Consider the following 14,854-nt stretch of genomic DNA (forward strand, 5'->3'; position numbering starts at 1 on the left):
AGACCCCCATACACACACCCAGGTGGAGGGTGCTGACCATAAGCACGTAGACCCCAGTCTGCTTGGAACCAGAAGACTGACATTCCTGATGCCTCACCCTGTTATGTCACCACCACCCAACCAGAAGAAAGTCCACGAACTGAGCACACATCCTGTAACTCTCATCCCAAACGTTGCTTTTAAAACCCTTGCCTGAGAGCCAAAGAGGAGTTCAGGTGCCTGTTCTCATTGCTTGACCCTGCACTAAATGCAGTATACGTTTGTATCAGATGGTAAAGAATCTGCCTGCAATGCAGGAGACCCAGGTTTGATCCCTGGGTCGGGAAGATCCCCTGGAGAAAGGAAAGGGCAACCCATTCCAGTCCTCTTGCCTGGAGAATTCCATGGACAGAGGAGCCTGGCGGGCTACAGTCAGTGGGGTTGCAAAAGAGTAGGATATGACTGAACAACTAACACTTTTCTTCGCCACAAGCCAGTATCAGTGGATTGGCTTTGCTGCTCCTTGGGCGAGCAGACTCAAGTTTGGTTCAGTAAGTCACTGACACAATCAAGAATATGAATCACTATGGGCACTTTTGCTTTAAAAGCAGAGTAAATTACTTCAGCTTGTAATAGGAAACTGACAGTTTTCCAGTGCTTATTTGAGGAAGTTGGCGGCTTAGGAAGAATTCACACTTGCAGCATTCTGCTAATCATGTCCACTTTACTGCTCATGGCTGGGACCAAGTGATCTGCCCACTTAGACCCTTTCTTTCTTTCTTTTCTCTCTCTCTCTCTCTTTTTTTTTTTCCTCTCTCTCTCTTTCTTTCTCTGGGTCTTAGTTGAGACACAGGGGATCTTCCATCTTTGTTGCATGTGAGCCCTTAGTTATAGCGTGCTGGATCTAGTTCCTGACCAGAGATCAAACCTGGGCCCCCTGGGAGTGTGGAGTCTTGGCTACTGGACCACTAGGGAAGCCCCTAGACTGTTTTCTATTCTTTTAAAAAAATATTTATTTATTTGGCTTCATCGGGTCTTAGTTGCAGCACCAACTAAATGCATCGTGTGGGATATTTCTTTGTGGACACAGATTCTCTAGTTACAGTGCACTGGCTTAGTTACTCCTCACCATGTGGGATCTTAGTTCCCTGACCAGGGATCAAACCGGTGTCCCCTGCATTGCAAGGCACATTCTTAACCACTGGTCCAGCAGGAAAGTCCCAAGACTGTTTCTTGAGGTGCTTCAGCTCTCTGTCCCCAGGAAGCCTCCTCTGCCTTGCTTCTTCTGGAAGGCTGTCTCTATTTCCTGAGTCTGAAGGGTCCCTTCCTCTAACTGGAGACAGAAAAGGAAAAGGATCTTTTGGGATCTTGACCTGAAGCCTTCTTTCTTCCCAGAGCAGCCCCACACTGGGTGCCTGTAGGGATGTGTCTAGGAAGACACGTGGGACACATATTGTCTCACTTATCTGATGCACATCAGAAACATCACATCTTTCATTGCACAGGAAGGGCTGGACGTTCTGTTAACACAGAGCCCACATCTATCTTGGCTTACCCGTGACTCCTCATGACTTTTGCATGGGGCCTTGCAATGTAACAGATGCTCAGAATAACATTTATTTACTGATAAGTGCCATTTGTAACTGATTAAATATAGTGTAGTGGTCACCTCAATGAGAAGTTGGTCCTCCGACTTTTGTGCTAAAAGACAGCTTCCTGGCATAACTTTGAGTCAATGAAACAGTTGGATGTGATGATCGGTCTGACTCATTGCCAAGCTTAAGAATTACGGGTATTGAAGAGAAGTTGTGGTTTGATAGCTGTCAGATGTAGACATATACAAATTGTGTGTTTCCTCCATTTTCCCCCTCTTCTGTCCCTCTCTTTTATTTCTGTGTGGTGCTTCGTCCCTGTGACACTTTATGGACAAAAATGGTGTGAGGATGAGAAAGAGAGAAGCCCCACAGAAATTAGAGATTGAGTTACGCAAGGCAGCCTTTCATCCCATTCTGTTATTTTCCCCTCGGGGTGGCTCTTTTGAAGCCTCGGATGATAACAGTTCGTTATTTGCATGATCTTCCATTTACAGAGTTCAGGGACAGACTGTCCTTACATGGTATATTTTTCTGCTTGGCTCTTGTAAAGCTTCTACTTAGGGAGTTTTCTTTCTCCTATTTGCAAATCAAAAGGCCCAATAATACCATCAAAACTTATCAGAAATAAAATGGACCCCCTGGCTTCACTGAGTTACGTAAGGAACAAAGTTTTATGATTCCCATCACAGTTCATGGCCAATTCTTCTGCGAAGTTGCTTCCTTCCAAAAGAAATTTGTAGAGATTGCGAGCAAGCGTGCATGCTCAGTTACTCAGTCATGTCCAACTCTTTTTTGACCCCATGGACTGTAGCCTGCCAGGCTCCTCTGTCCATGAGATTCTCCAGGCAAGAGTACTGGAGTGGATTGCCATGCCCTCCTCCAGGAGACCTTCCTGACCCGGGGATCAAAGCGGATCTGCCTGCCTCTCATGCATTGCAGGAGGATTGTTTACCAACCAAGACACCTGGGAAGCCCTGGTAGCGATTGGTGTAACTCAAAAATAGAAATAAAATGGAATATTATACAGTGACTAAACTGTCTATGTCCTGGGTATTCACTGTAAGGACTGATGCTGAAGCTGAAACTCCAATACTTCGGTCACCTCATGCAAAGAGTTGACTCATTGGAAAAGACTCTGATGTTGGGAGGGATTGGGGGCAGGAGGAGAAGGGGACAACAGAGGATGAGATGGCTGGATGGCATCACCGACTCGATGGACATGAGTTTGGGTAAATTCCAGGAGTTGGTGATGGACAGGAAGGCCTGGCGTGCTGCAATTCATGGACTCGCAAAGAGTGGGACACGACTGAGCAACTGAACTGAAATTGTATATGTAAAGAAATATTTAAGACCTATGGAAATGTTCATTATATAATCTTTTATTTAAAAAAAAAACCAGGAAACTGCAAAAAAAAAAAAATAGGCAGAAAATATGCAAGCACGTGAAAGAATGTCTAGCAGTGTCTGAACTGTTTTGAAGAAAAGGTGATTATTGTGGAGTAAATGTCTTTAATAATAATTTTTTAAAGTTCAGAATGGGACCTCAGAAGCAGAGGCTGTGGGACTACTTGGCTTTTTGGGACTACCTTTTGGAAATTAGTGGAGTACATTAGAGTCTGATACTGTGCTTCAGGAAGCTGCTCGGCGGTGGTGGGGCTCTTTCCTCATCCCCTGCTGCCTGGCACGTTGACTTGGAAACTTGTTTAATGGATGCGTAAGAAAAAGAGGATCCGCGTTCATTCCCCCTAAAGTCTTCGAAGTTCAAGTGCGGAGGAGTAGCCGCGTCTTGCCAGAGGAGGAAATCCGAGTCGAGTCAAACGAAGGACTGATAAAGATGTCCCTCGTTAGCCCTGGGAAGCCGGCACCGAGCACGACGTGAGCCCCGCCGGGGTCGCCGACGGCGGCCCTTCCCGAGGGGCCGGCCGCGCCCGCTGGAAGGTGGGAGGCGGAGTCGCCCGGCTTCTGGGAAGAGACCAAAGGAATGAGTAATTGGAAATTCTGTAACAGAGACCCTTCTCCCAAACCCTATAGACCTTTCACCCCAAACCCCCTGCCGGGAAGCAAGAGGACGGGAGACAGACGCGGCGGAGGGAGAGTCACGTTCCGGAGAGGGAAGTGAAATAAAGAGGGCGGCACCCGGGGGGACCTGTGCGTCATTGAGGGACCGAGGAGAAGCGCGGGCGCACGGGGTGGAAAGGAGAAGTGGGAGCGAGAAGCCGGAGGGGGCGGCCGCGCTGCGCGGGTAAGGGCGCCGCGCAGCGCCTGAGCCTCCTGCCTTCTCCGGCCGCGCCCCGGCCGCCCGCAGCCTCCCGGCTCTAGTCCGACCCGCGCTCCGGATCCGGCCGGCGAAGCGCGCCCTCCGCGCGCAGAATGTGGCCGCCGACATGGCCCCGGCCCCGGCCCCGGCCCCGCGCGCCCTGGCGCTGGGCGCTGGCACTGCTGGCCCTGGGTGGCGCGGGGCTGTGCCACGCCAGCCCGCAGCCTGGGCACCCCGCACGGCCCAGCGCCAGGAACAAGTAAGTGCGTGGCCTCTCTTCGCCCCCAGGAGGGCCGAGAGCCGTGGGCTCCCACCCACCCTTCCCCGGTCTCCCGCAGGACCCCACGCTGCTCGCCAAAGGCGAGGAGCCGCAGCCGAGGTCCTCCCTCGGGCTTTCGAGGCGGCGCCTCCTCCGCGGTGGAGCGCGCTCCACGGCCAGAGCTGGGCGTCCCGGGCGACCTCGCCCGCGCCCCCAGCGGTGCTGCGTCTCGGACCGTGAGGCGCAGGGAGAGCTCCGCAGGGCAGGGCGATCCGGAAACTCCCCGGGAATGACTGGGGCCCCTGGGACGTGGGGAGGAGGGCCCTTCTGTCCGTCTTTTGTCGGATTAAGGTGCCTGCTCTCCAAAGGTGCACCCGCGCACCCTCCATATGTCGGCTGGTTGGCCTCCCGCCTCCGTGGGACCACAGGCTCCCCGACCCTCGCTCGGTCGGTCGCCGTGAAGGCTCGTTCCCTCTCTCCCCCGCCTCATTGTTCTCCGGGTTTATGCCGTGCCCTCTCCCCGACTCTCCTTCACCCCAGGAACTGGTGCGCCTACATCGTGAACAAGAACGTGAGCTGCTCAGTGCTCGAGGGAAGCGAGACTTTTATCCAAGCTCAGTACAACTGTGGCTGGAACCAGAAGCCCTGTCCGTCTGCGCTCATGTAAGTCGTGGAGCGGAGGGGCGGGCGGGGCGCACTGGGCCGGGGTTGGGGCAGGGGTGGGGTCGGATCTCTGGGCTCCAGCGGCTCAGAAAATCTCTTCCAGCGGATGGAAACTCAGCCGCCGAAAAGTCTGAGCGCTGAGCGGGGTACCAGGCTCTCCGGGGTATTCGAGTCTGGAGTGAGCGTCCGGGACGCGCCTGCCTTGCGGTCGATCGCAAGGCAGAGGAGGGGACGAACAAAGCCCCCCACCCCCATTCTCTCTCCCTCTCTTTTTCTTTCAATTTTATTACTAACATAAGGCAGCTGGACCTAATTAGATCCATATTGTGTGTTCTGGGGCACGGAGAAGATTCCAAAATGTATACTGCTAAAAACTCTTAGGGTAGGATTAGCTGAGAGGTTTGTTCTAGCCAGTGTTCTGAATCAGGCGTTTTGTCCAAATGTCCCCATAAAACTGACCTCTTCCAGGTGTTGTGTGTCTCTAAACCAAAGTCCCCAGGAACAACCCGCTTGAAAGTGTGCGGTTGTTGTTTTTTCAGGCTAGATTTGGGGGATTCAGCTAAGTGGTTGTCAGGAGAGATGGTCCTTAAAGATGAGGGGAAGGCTTAATCTTTTTGCTCATAAAGATTTCACTGTCTTAAAAAAACAGCAAGGAGGAAGCGAAGCAGCAGAGGACAGATTTTGTTACATACATCATCCTCATTCAGTTGTCATCTGGCCAGTCTTTGTGTTTTTTGTGTAAGTCAGATATCAGAGGGTGAGCTGATGTGAATAAATGGCTGTAGCCGACGCATGGGATGGTTGAAATTAATTGTTTTCCCCAAAGAATAAGTTGTTTGTCTTAGAGCACAGTTGTCTTTACAGCAAAGAGTAGCCAGTAGGCGGATCTGTCTCTGGCAGAGCAAAGGGACAGACTGGAACTTGTGCTGCAGGAAACCTTATTCCAGAAGGCAATGGAGGGGTGAGGGTGGGCTTCAGGCTGTAGTTGGGATCATCCCAGGTGGGCTGTGGTGAGGACTGAGACAAGGAAGGGATGCCTGCGTGCTAGGTCACTTCGGTCATGTCCGACTCTGTGCCACCCCATGGGCTGTTTGTAGCCCTCCAGACTCCTCTGTCCATGGCTTTCTCCAGGCAAGAATACTGGAGTGGGTCGCCATGCCCTCCTCCAGGGGATTTTCCCCACCCAGGGATCGAACCAGGGAAAGGATAAGTCCTATTAAAAGCAAAAACACCACGACCCCCATCAAAACAAAAAAAACTTAGACTCCCCACTGCAGTACGTAGAGCATCGGTTTGACATTGAATTGCTGGCTGTCACACTGAGTTGGGTAGCCCATCAGAGGAGCACAGTGTTCTCCTAATGCCTGTGTCTCTGGTTGCACAGGGCGCAGAACACAGCATTTTGCAGGTGTTTCTGATGAGCCCAGGAGCCCGAGTTGCTGCTCGCAATTCACAGGTGTTGTCAGTTCTTCATGATTTGATCCTTAGGACCTGAGACCCATGAAAGTGAAGGTTCTTGGGAAACTCAGCCTGGAGTTATGGAGAGGGGGCTTTCTGGGTGGCATGGGACAGGCAGGCCTGGAGGCCCATGACAGGCTCGAGTGGGGGGAGTGCGGTTTAGCCACTGGTGACTGTCGAGCATCGTGGGAGAAGCAGGTAGGAGCCATGCGGAATTGACAGAATCGGAGCAGAGCTGAGCTGTTAGGGGCGGTGGAGAGAATGGAGGGAGGAGGAGAGAGAGCAAAGCCAAGGCCTTGGAAGAGGAGGTGCCATCTTAGAGAGCTGGGGAGGAGAAGCCCAGGAGGTGGAGGGGTCCAGAAAGGCCAGGGGTCTGGGGCAGCAGGAGGAGGGGGATAGGCCTTCTGCTAATGCAGGAGATAGTTGCAGGCCGGGGGCTAGGCCTTGTAACTTGTGTGAGATGCAGGGTGTGGTCCTGTGGAAACCCCTTTACCCAAGAGTCTAATGTGTTTCAAGGGTTTTTGTGGGAAAAGGGAATTGGTAGTAGCCAAGCAGGTGAAGCCTGGTGGCTCAGACAGTAAAGAATCTGCTCGCAATGCTGGAGACCAAGGTTCACTCCCTGGGTTGGGAAGATCCCCTGGAGGAGAGCACGGCTACCCATGCTCCAGTATTCTTGCCTGGAGAATCCCCGTGGACAGAGGAGCCTGGCGGGCTACAGTCCATGGAGTCTTCACAAAAAGTCGGACATGACTAAGCTACTGAACACTTTCACACTTTAAAGCAGATGAAGAGCTACTTGGAAGACTTAGCAGGTTTTAGGACAGAAGTGAAAAAGCCGAAGGGAGAGACTGAATTTGCCCTGAGACTGAGGGAAATCAGAGGGAGACCAGGGTTCAGGGGGGAAGTAAGTCCTGCAGTAGGAGAACTTCCGAGCTGGACGCTCACCTGCCGCGGGGTCTGGGGACTTGGCACGCGTGGGCTTCCAGAAGGTTTAGCCGATGCTCCGTTTGCACATACAGAGACTTTGGTTCCAGATTGTGAATTTGGGCGTCGTTCGTGTGAAACTGGAAGTGGAGAAGGTTTTGTCTGATACACGGGCGTTGTGAGTAAGCGCTTTCCTGATGCTGTAGAGAACCTTGTGTGTCAGGCACCGTGTCAGGGCTGTTTAGTCCATACATTAGTTTAATGCCTGTGACGGTCCTTCAAAATGAATACCGTTGTCCCCATTTTTATCAGTGAAGACTTGAGGCAAGAAGTCCCTGACTTTCCTGTGGTCACATGACAGGGTAGTGGCAGTGCTGCCAGGAGACCTGGCCTTTGTGGACAGGCCTCTGTCCCTGTAACATGAGAGAGTGAGAGTGTCTTTAGTGGCTTCCCTGGTTGGCTCAGTGGTTAAGAACCTGCCTACCAATGCAGGAGATGCGGGTTCAATCCCTGGACTGGGAAGATGCCCTGGAGAAGGAAATGGCAACCCACTCCAGTATTCTTGCCTGGAAAATTCCATGGACAGAAGAGCCTGGTGGGCTGCAGTCTATGGGGTCGCAAAAGAGTCAGACACAGCTTAGTGACTATAAACAAAAGCAAAACAACAACAACAAAAAACACCAGTTTAGTACTTGTAGAGTACTCAGCTACTAAAAGGATTTCCACGTTCTTTCACGGAAGGCAATTCCCACATAAAAGTGAGTGAGCATCGTTGGTCCTCGTATGAGCTTGTGCATGTGTGTTCATGCCTGTGTGCTTTACTCTGTTTCCTGGGCATCATTTGCAAGGATGCCGTGGACTCCATCATTTTTCACACTGTCTACCATGCTGTGCAGTTTGGCTCTTATTTTATGAAAACACTGGCCAGTTTGCTTCCTTTGTTTGGTTTGTTAGGCTGGTTGTTGAAAAGATGCTAATTAGGGAGGCCAGCCTGGTGGAGCTTGAGACTTGTGGAAAACCACCCCTGTCCCCCTGGGCTCAGCCACCACCCTGAGACTTGTCACTGGGGATGGAGTTTAAAGCGTGCTTCCAGAAAAACCATTCGAAGCTCATGTCCTAATACTTGTGAGGTGGTGATACCATTCTTGTGTACGGAGGATGGTTAATTACTATGAAGACTTCTCTGTCACTAGGAATTTGAAATCAGGGCTCTCTCTCTCTCTGTGGGTCTGTGTCTCTGGTGCCCTCAGTGTGAGGAGGGGTCCAGGTCTCCAAGGCACAGGACCATGTCCACAGACACTGCTCTGTCTTCCCTTAGCTAATTCCTGAGGGTGGCTGATCTGACCCGGGGAGGAGAGAAGTTATCTGGTGCTGATTATCCAGTGAGGAGGGAAGGGCAGCTGCTGTGAACTCTAAAGCAGCATAAAAGCTGGGCGGTGGCGATTGATCATTTACTCTGAATTCTGAAGATGGGTCTGAGGACCGTTCCCCACTCTGAGATCATTGTTCAGCTTTACACGTTCACGTTAAGAAAGACATAAATCTTCTAAAATTTCATCGTATTGCAGAGTTCTCTGATTCACTGTAAAAGCCTTTAGCAGTTCAGCCTGTTTGGTAGATGGTCACTGTTGCACACACCCCCGCACTTAGGATGGTCCCAGCGGAGAGAGTCTGTCTTGTCCTGGACTTGTTTGAGGGACTTGTTTTGGGAGACATAGGAATGTGGGAGACTTGGAATTCTTTCTGCAGGGTGGGAACCGGGCAGGTTGACGGCCTTGGCAGACTTGATGCAGTGTCCAGGGCTGATTTCACGAGACGCTCTTCTTGGAGCGCATTCTTGTAAGGGGATGAGTCCTTTTATGTTCATTATCTTCCGTCTGTACTGCAATCCCTGGGCATTATCCCCCTTTTACAGGAGGGCATGTAGTCAGGAAGTAGTGGAGCCTGGGAACAAGTCCAGCTCTGTTATTTCTAAGCCTTAGGCTCTTCCCATCCCACACAGCCCCTTGCTGTCTAAACCCACACTCAGTGATGAGCGCCCCAAGGGTGTGTGTGGTGTGCGTGCGTGAGTGTGCCTCCATGTGTGATGCTATGACCCTGGCAGCCCCAGTGTGATGGGAGGGGATAGTGAGGATCTGAGCTCTCGCAGAGCGCCCCCCTCAACACGGGTTGGCCATGCTTGTGTGCACTGCTGATGGAAAACAGCACTGTCTTTCTTCTCCTGGCTGGACTGGGCATTGTTCCTTTCATGCATCATTCATGCCTCATGGCAGCAATTCTAGAGAGTTCCTTCACCTCCCACTCAGCTGAGCTAAGCTGAGTGCTGTTAGTATTTGAGGCGTTTGGGGGTGTCCCATGTGCAGAGGAGGCGCCTTGCTGGTGAGGACAGGGAGGACCCCAAACGTAAGGCAGGGTTTTTCCCCTCTATTCACTGCTGTCTGACACTGCAAACTGACTGGGTTTATCAGCATCTGCCCAGCCCAGCCCCTACCCGCTCCTTGGTTGTATAGAATTTTGGTGAAATTTTTCCTATTAGCTCTTTTTTAAAAAAGAAAAACACTCAGCGGTCAGGACAGGGAGCTGGGCGGGGCCAACTCTAGGAGCCTGCACTGCTGTGATAAAACAGATGCAGAATTTTCTAATTTCCCCCAGGTGTGAGTGTTGGTGCTGAGTTTCCAGAACTCCTCTAATCCTTAGATTCTAGAGGGAGCAGATGGTCATTCATTTGGAAGAAAAGTTTTCTATTAGGGAGCAGTCTCAGCCAGGAAAAGCTTAAAAAGAAAAAAAAAAAAGCGCTTGAGACTGGAGGGAAAAAAATGAGGGCTTACGTCTTCTAGAGCCAATTCTACGTTTCTCACATCTCCAGGAACGAAATTGCTTTCAATTCAAACTGTGCCTTTTGTGTAGATTGCTCTGGGGGAATGTTTCTTCTTTCTGGGTTTTTTTTTTCCCCAAGATTTCTTGATTTTTGGCTGTGCTGAGTCTTTGTTGCTGCACGTGGGCTTTCTCTAGTTGCGGTGCGAGAGCTTCTCATTGCGGTGGCTTCTCTTTTTCCGGAGCACAGATCCTGGAGCTTGGGCTCAGTTGCTGTGGCGCACGGGCTTAGTTGCCCCTCGGCATGTGGGACACTGGGCCAGGGATCGAACCCATGTCCATTGCATTGCAAGGCAGATTCTTATCTCCTGGGCCAGCTGGGAAGTCCCTTCATTCAGCTTTAACTACTGTCTTGAGGTCCATTGGCTGTGATGAGCCCTGCTCCTTGGTACGAGGAGGGACCTTGTTATCACGAGGGACCCCAAGTCCAAACCCAGGAGCACGTGCACAGAGGCACCCAGAGCTGTGCTTGGTCCCTGCTGCGTCCCCCTCTTCCGGCCCCATCCTCAGCAGCCTCTGGTGCTTCCCCAGGTGCCTCAGACCTTCCTTTCAAGCTGCCTCACTCTTTTCCTTCGTTCCTAGTAGATACGATGCTATGTTTGTAGAGCCCTTTGGTGTTCCCAGGAGAAGGCAATGGCACCCCACTCCAGTACTCTTGCCTGGAAAATCCCATGGGTGGAGGAGCCTGGTAGGCTGCAGTCCATGGGGTCTTGAAGAGTCGGACACAACTAAGCGACTTCACTTTGACTTTTCACTTTCATGCACTGGAGAAGGAAATGGCAACCCACTCCAGTGTTCTTGTCTGGAGAATCCCAGGGACTGGGGAGCCTGCTGGGCTGCCATCTATGGGGTTGCACAGAGTCAGACACGACTGAAGCGACTTAGCAGCAAGCAGCAGTTGGTGTTCCCAAAACATTTTCACATTCATAATTTTATTTTATTCTCATCACAAGCTCAGCCAGGAGATTAAGCAGGGAAGAGACTGGGGTCTTGGAAGAAGAACTTTGTACTTATGGGCTACACTTTCCACCTTTCTTATCTTGGAGGAAAATGAATAGAATACACACAGAGGTTGTGGCTTTAAGGAAAACAGTTGGCTTTTTGTGAAGCCTCATTTAATTCCTGTTAATTAGTCTTCCTCCACGGATCTGTGATTCCACCAACACTTGGTCAATGAATTAGAATTCTGATGAAGTCAGAAAAGGGGAGACATGGCAGGGTGGGGTGGGGACAGGTCAGCGGGCCCCTCACGTAGTCCCTCAAGGCTGGCTAGGTGTGGCCAGCGCTTCCGGAAGAGATAGAAGATGCAACTTCTGGCCTCTGCTCTACCACCGCCAAGCTGTGTGACTTCAGGCTCGTCACTCAACCTCTCTGAGACGCACTTCCTCAGCACTACAGGGGAGGTGACGGCTGTGAGGTACAGTCATCAGCAATGTCTAACAGACAGAGCTTGTTCTCCCTGTTTGGAGTTGTTGCCTCTCGGGTGGTCTCCTCTTTAAAGGCTCTGAATTCCCTAACAAGTTAGAGAAAGGCTGAGGTGCTAAAGAATGAAATAAAGACATACAGTGACCTAAGATGACAATTAAGAAAATGAGACAGTTTAAATCAATTTGTAAACGTGAAGTGAAACCCAGAGGTTGCTTTGGAAGCAGAGCAGTCATGGAGTTTTTTTGGGAAAAAGCACAGGAGAGATTACGGTCGATTTAAAATAGGCGCTTTGGGGCTTCCCTGGGGATCCGGGGGTACGAGTTTGATCCCTGGTCAGGGAACTAAGATCCCACGTGGTGTGGCCAAAAGTTTTAAAAAATAAGTGCTCTGGTTGCTGTGGAGGTTGGTTCCTAGCTCTGCAGGTGTTTGGATGCCCGCGGCGGGTCCATAGAGAGGAGTCAGCCCCAGGTTGCCTTCGCTGAGCTCCAGTCGTGTTTCATCCAGCCAAGAACACGCTGTTTTAATGCTCTGAGAAAAAAAAAATCCTCTTCTTCATGTTGGGAATATTAAGATATTACTCGTGTTTACTGAGTGAATAACGAGGCAGGTGCCGTGCGTGACAGTGAGCTGCTGTTTTACATACTGTTTTCTAAAACCAAAAACTGACAGACTGCCAGTGTTCGGATGACTTCCAGACTGTCACCCAAATGTTCTGATTTATTGTTGGCTACAGGACTGTTTCACTGCCCAGAATTAACTGCTTCCGCGCTTGATGAAGCAGTTTTCTGGACTTAAAAATAACAATGACCCACTTGATAAAATGACACGAGCGTGACTCTGCTGATGAATGATTTTCCTGGGAGAATCTGGAGAGGGACAGAGTGGTTTTCAATGTGCTGGCAGGTCACGTGGGAGGAAAAATAATGAAGTTATTAAAACGAAGCTCACCAACAAGTTTTCTTCCTTCCTTCCTTCCTGTTTTAAAGTGGTGATGGGTGCTGAAAAAAAAGTAGGGAGGTTTCCAACTAACCAAATTCCTGGTTCGAAAATGCTGGAGAAGCAAACTTCTATGGGTGTGTCAAGATCCAGCTGCTCTTTTCTACCCACCCCCACCTAAAAAAATATTAGAAGATTATGGAATACGCCTAAAAATTATTCTTTGCAGCATCAACCTTTCAGGACAGTATGCTTTCCTGAGGATTTAGTTAAAAGAAATTTGAGATGCGTATTTAGATGAAGTCTTCTCAAGCTGATCATTTTGATGAAAGGGAGTTGGCTGTGAGATGTCTCAACTTTTCCCTGACTTCTCCCATCTTCTCCCACTTTTGTGATTGTCTGTGTGGGCCTCATTAGGTTATCTTTGCTCGCAGCTTATTATGAGGTGCCAGAGAATTCCCTCCTGCTTCCAGCTGTTCGCCTGCATCTGCCCAGCACGGATGCTATTAAAGGATCGTGATATAAGGGCCTAGATTTTTTTTTTTTTTTTGGGGGGCCTAGATTTTTTTCTCCCTAAACCGTGGTGGTGAAAATGCCACTTGTTTTCTGCTAACTGAAGCTTTTCCACATATCTTGAAAGTGGAGCCCGAAAGCTGTGGTGGAGATTGCAACAGAGCCCAGGGTGGGGCAGGTTTCACAATCCAGCCCTTCGCGAGGGATCTTTTCACCAGTAAAGTGGTTCCCTGGCTCCAGGCAGTTTCAGCCCTAAGAGCTCTGACACTGGGGGGGCGGGGGGTATGGCGGGGGAGTGAGGGGAATGAGGGCCTTGGGCAGGGAGGGAGGCATCACAAGCCCCTCTGGATGTGTTGAACATTCCAGAAGCTGCTGTCCTGATGGTGCTCAGGCCTGACGTGTACACCAGGTGGCCCACCCCGGAGATGGCCCAGCTGTCATCTGCTGGAGCAGCAGTGTTCCAGGACCACAGCCCAGGGTCAGGGCCTGGCTCCATTGTGATAAACCATAAGCCCGCTCCCATCCCCACACATTGCATCATCTTCTGGCCACTCTCAAGGTATCTGGGAGTCGTTCGGTTGCATCATGGCAAAAAAAACAACTAGTGAGATGAAACACAGATTCCTTGCTCACTGGCGGAGCAGAAGGGAGGGAAGGCAGAAACACCATTCACGGCTCATGTCCAGAACCAAATTGCAAGGCGCCCGCTGAGCCCTCCTTGGCAGAGTCCACTCTGGGAAAGAACAGTCCCAATGAGGAGTCACTCCTTGTCATATTTTTTAAACGCTCATTTACATCTTTGACATTTTGTGTTATTTTACACAAAATGGCAATTTGAAGATAAAAAAGAAAAGTCTGTTTTGAAAAATTTTGTTTTCCATGCCACCTGATGCAAAGAACTGACTCACTGGAAAAGACCCTGATGCTGGGAAAGATTGAGGGTTAAAGGAGAAGAGGGCAGCAGAGAATGAGGTGTTTAGATAGCATCATTGACTCAGTGGACATGAATTTGAGCAAACTCTGGGAGATGGTGGAGGACAGAGGAGCCTGGTGTGCTGCAGTCCATGAGGTTCGCAAAGAGACATGACTTAGCGACTGAATGACAACAGCTTTCAAAAGTACAAAAATAGATATTAGGGCTGAGTTCCCAGTAGAAATAAAGCAATTGGTTGTGTGTTTGAAAAGTAATCTGATACAGTAAAAACAAGAAAATTTTAGTTAAATCCTCATTTTGAAACTCTGAAAAAGACTTAATAATGCTGATTTTGGCTTTTTCTTAACTGAGATTTGTAATTGGACAGTCAAGACTGGCAATTTGCTTCGAAATGCTGATGAGATTTTAAAATACTCAAGTGCATAAATATATATTATATATAAAGTGTAAATAGTATATAAAATATATGTATATATTATATATGTATGCTACATGCAAAGCACACAAACAGCTCTACTGAGGTGTAATTTACATAAACTGTACATATTTAAAGTTGTATGATTTAATATGTATATATACCTGTGAAACCAGCATCACAGTTAGGATATTGAACGCCTCCATCACCCCAAGAGTGACCTCACACCCCTTATAATCCCTCCCTCCAGTTCCCCTCCCACCCCGCTCCACACTCCCTCCCCAGGCAACTGCTGATGGGTTTGTGTTCTCTAGAGATTTATGTCAAGAGTCATATGCTCTGTACTCACGCATTAGGTTTTTTCATTCAGCTTGGTAGTTTTAAGGCACGTCCGTGTTGTGCTCTGGGTCCCTGGTCGATTACTTTTTACTGTCGAGTAGTATTCCTTTGCGTGTGTCCTCCACCATCTGTGTCTGGTTGTTTGGAAGCTGAGGACTCATGGTAAAATACAGTGTGGAAGCTCACTTATACTGATAGTAAGGGTACTACTCTGATTTTCCCGAAGACCAAATGAGACAGTAAATACGTAACAGATGTCGAACACTGGATGAAACCGTAA

The 14,854-nt window shown here is 49.8% G+C and overlaps 1 protein-coding gene across 2 annotated transcripts in view; it reads left to right on the plus strand.

Annotated features, from left to right (window-relative positions):
- The first annotated feature begins 3,244 nt into the window (after nucleotides 1–3,244).
- The window catches only part of EMILIN2 (elastin microfibril interfacer 2), a 59,723-nt gene continuing 48,113 nt past the window's right edge, over nucleotides 3,245–14,854 (plus strand). Inside the window, exons 1-2 of one of the 2 annotated variants that reach the window (XM_070361835.1) lie at nucleotides 3,245–4,090; nucleotides 4,631–4,753. In XM_070361835.1, the coding sequence (XP_070217936.1) occupies nucleotides 3,945–4,090; nucleotides 4,631–4,753 (269 nt within the window). In that variant the 5' untranslated portion in view covers nucleotides 3,245–3,944. The remainder of the gene's footprint in view (nucleotides 4,091–4,630; nucleotides 4,754–14,854) is intronic. The other variant, XM_070361834.1, reaches the window with a different exon arrangement.

Source organism: Bos mutus, chromosome 24 (assembly GCF_027580195.1).
Source record: "Bos mutus isolate GX-2022 chromosome 24, NWIPB_WYAK_1.1, whole genome shotgun sequence".
NCBI lineage: Eukaryota > Metazoa > Chordata > Mammalia > Artiodactyla > Bovidae > Bos > Bos mutus.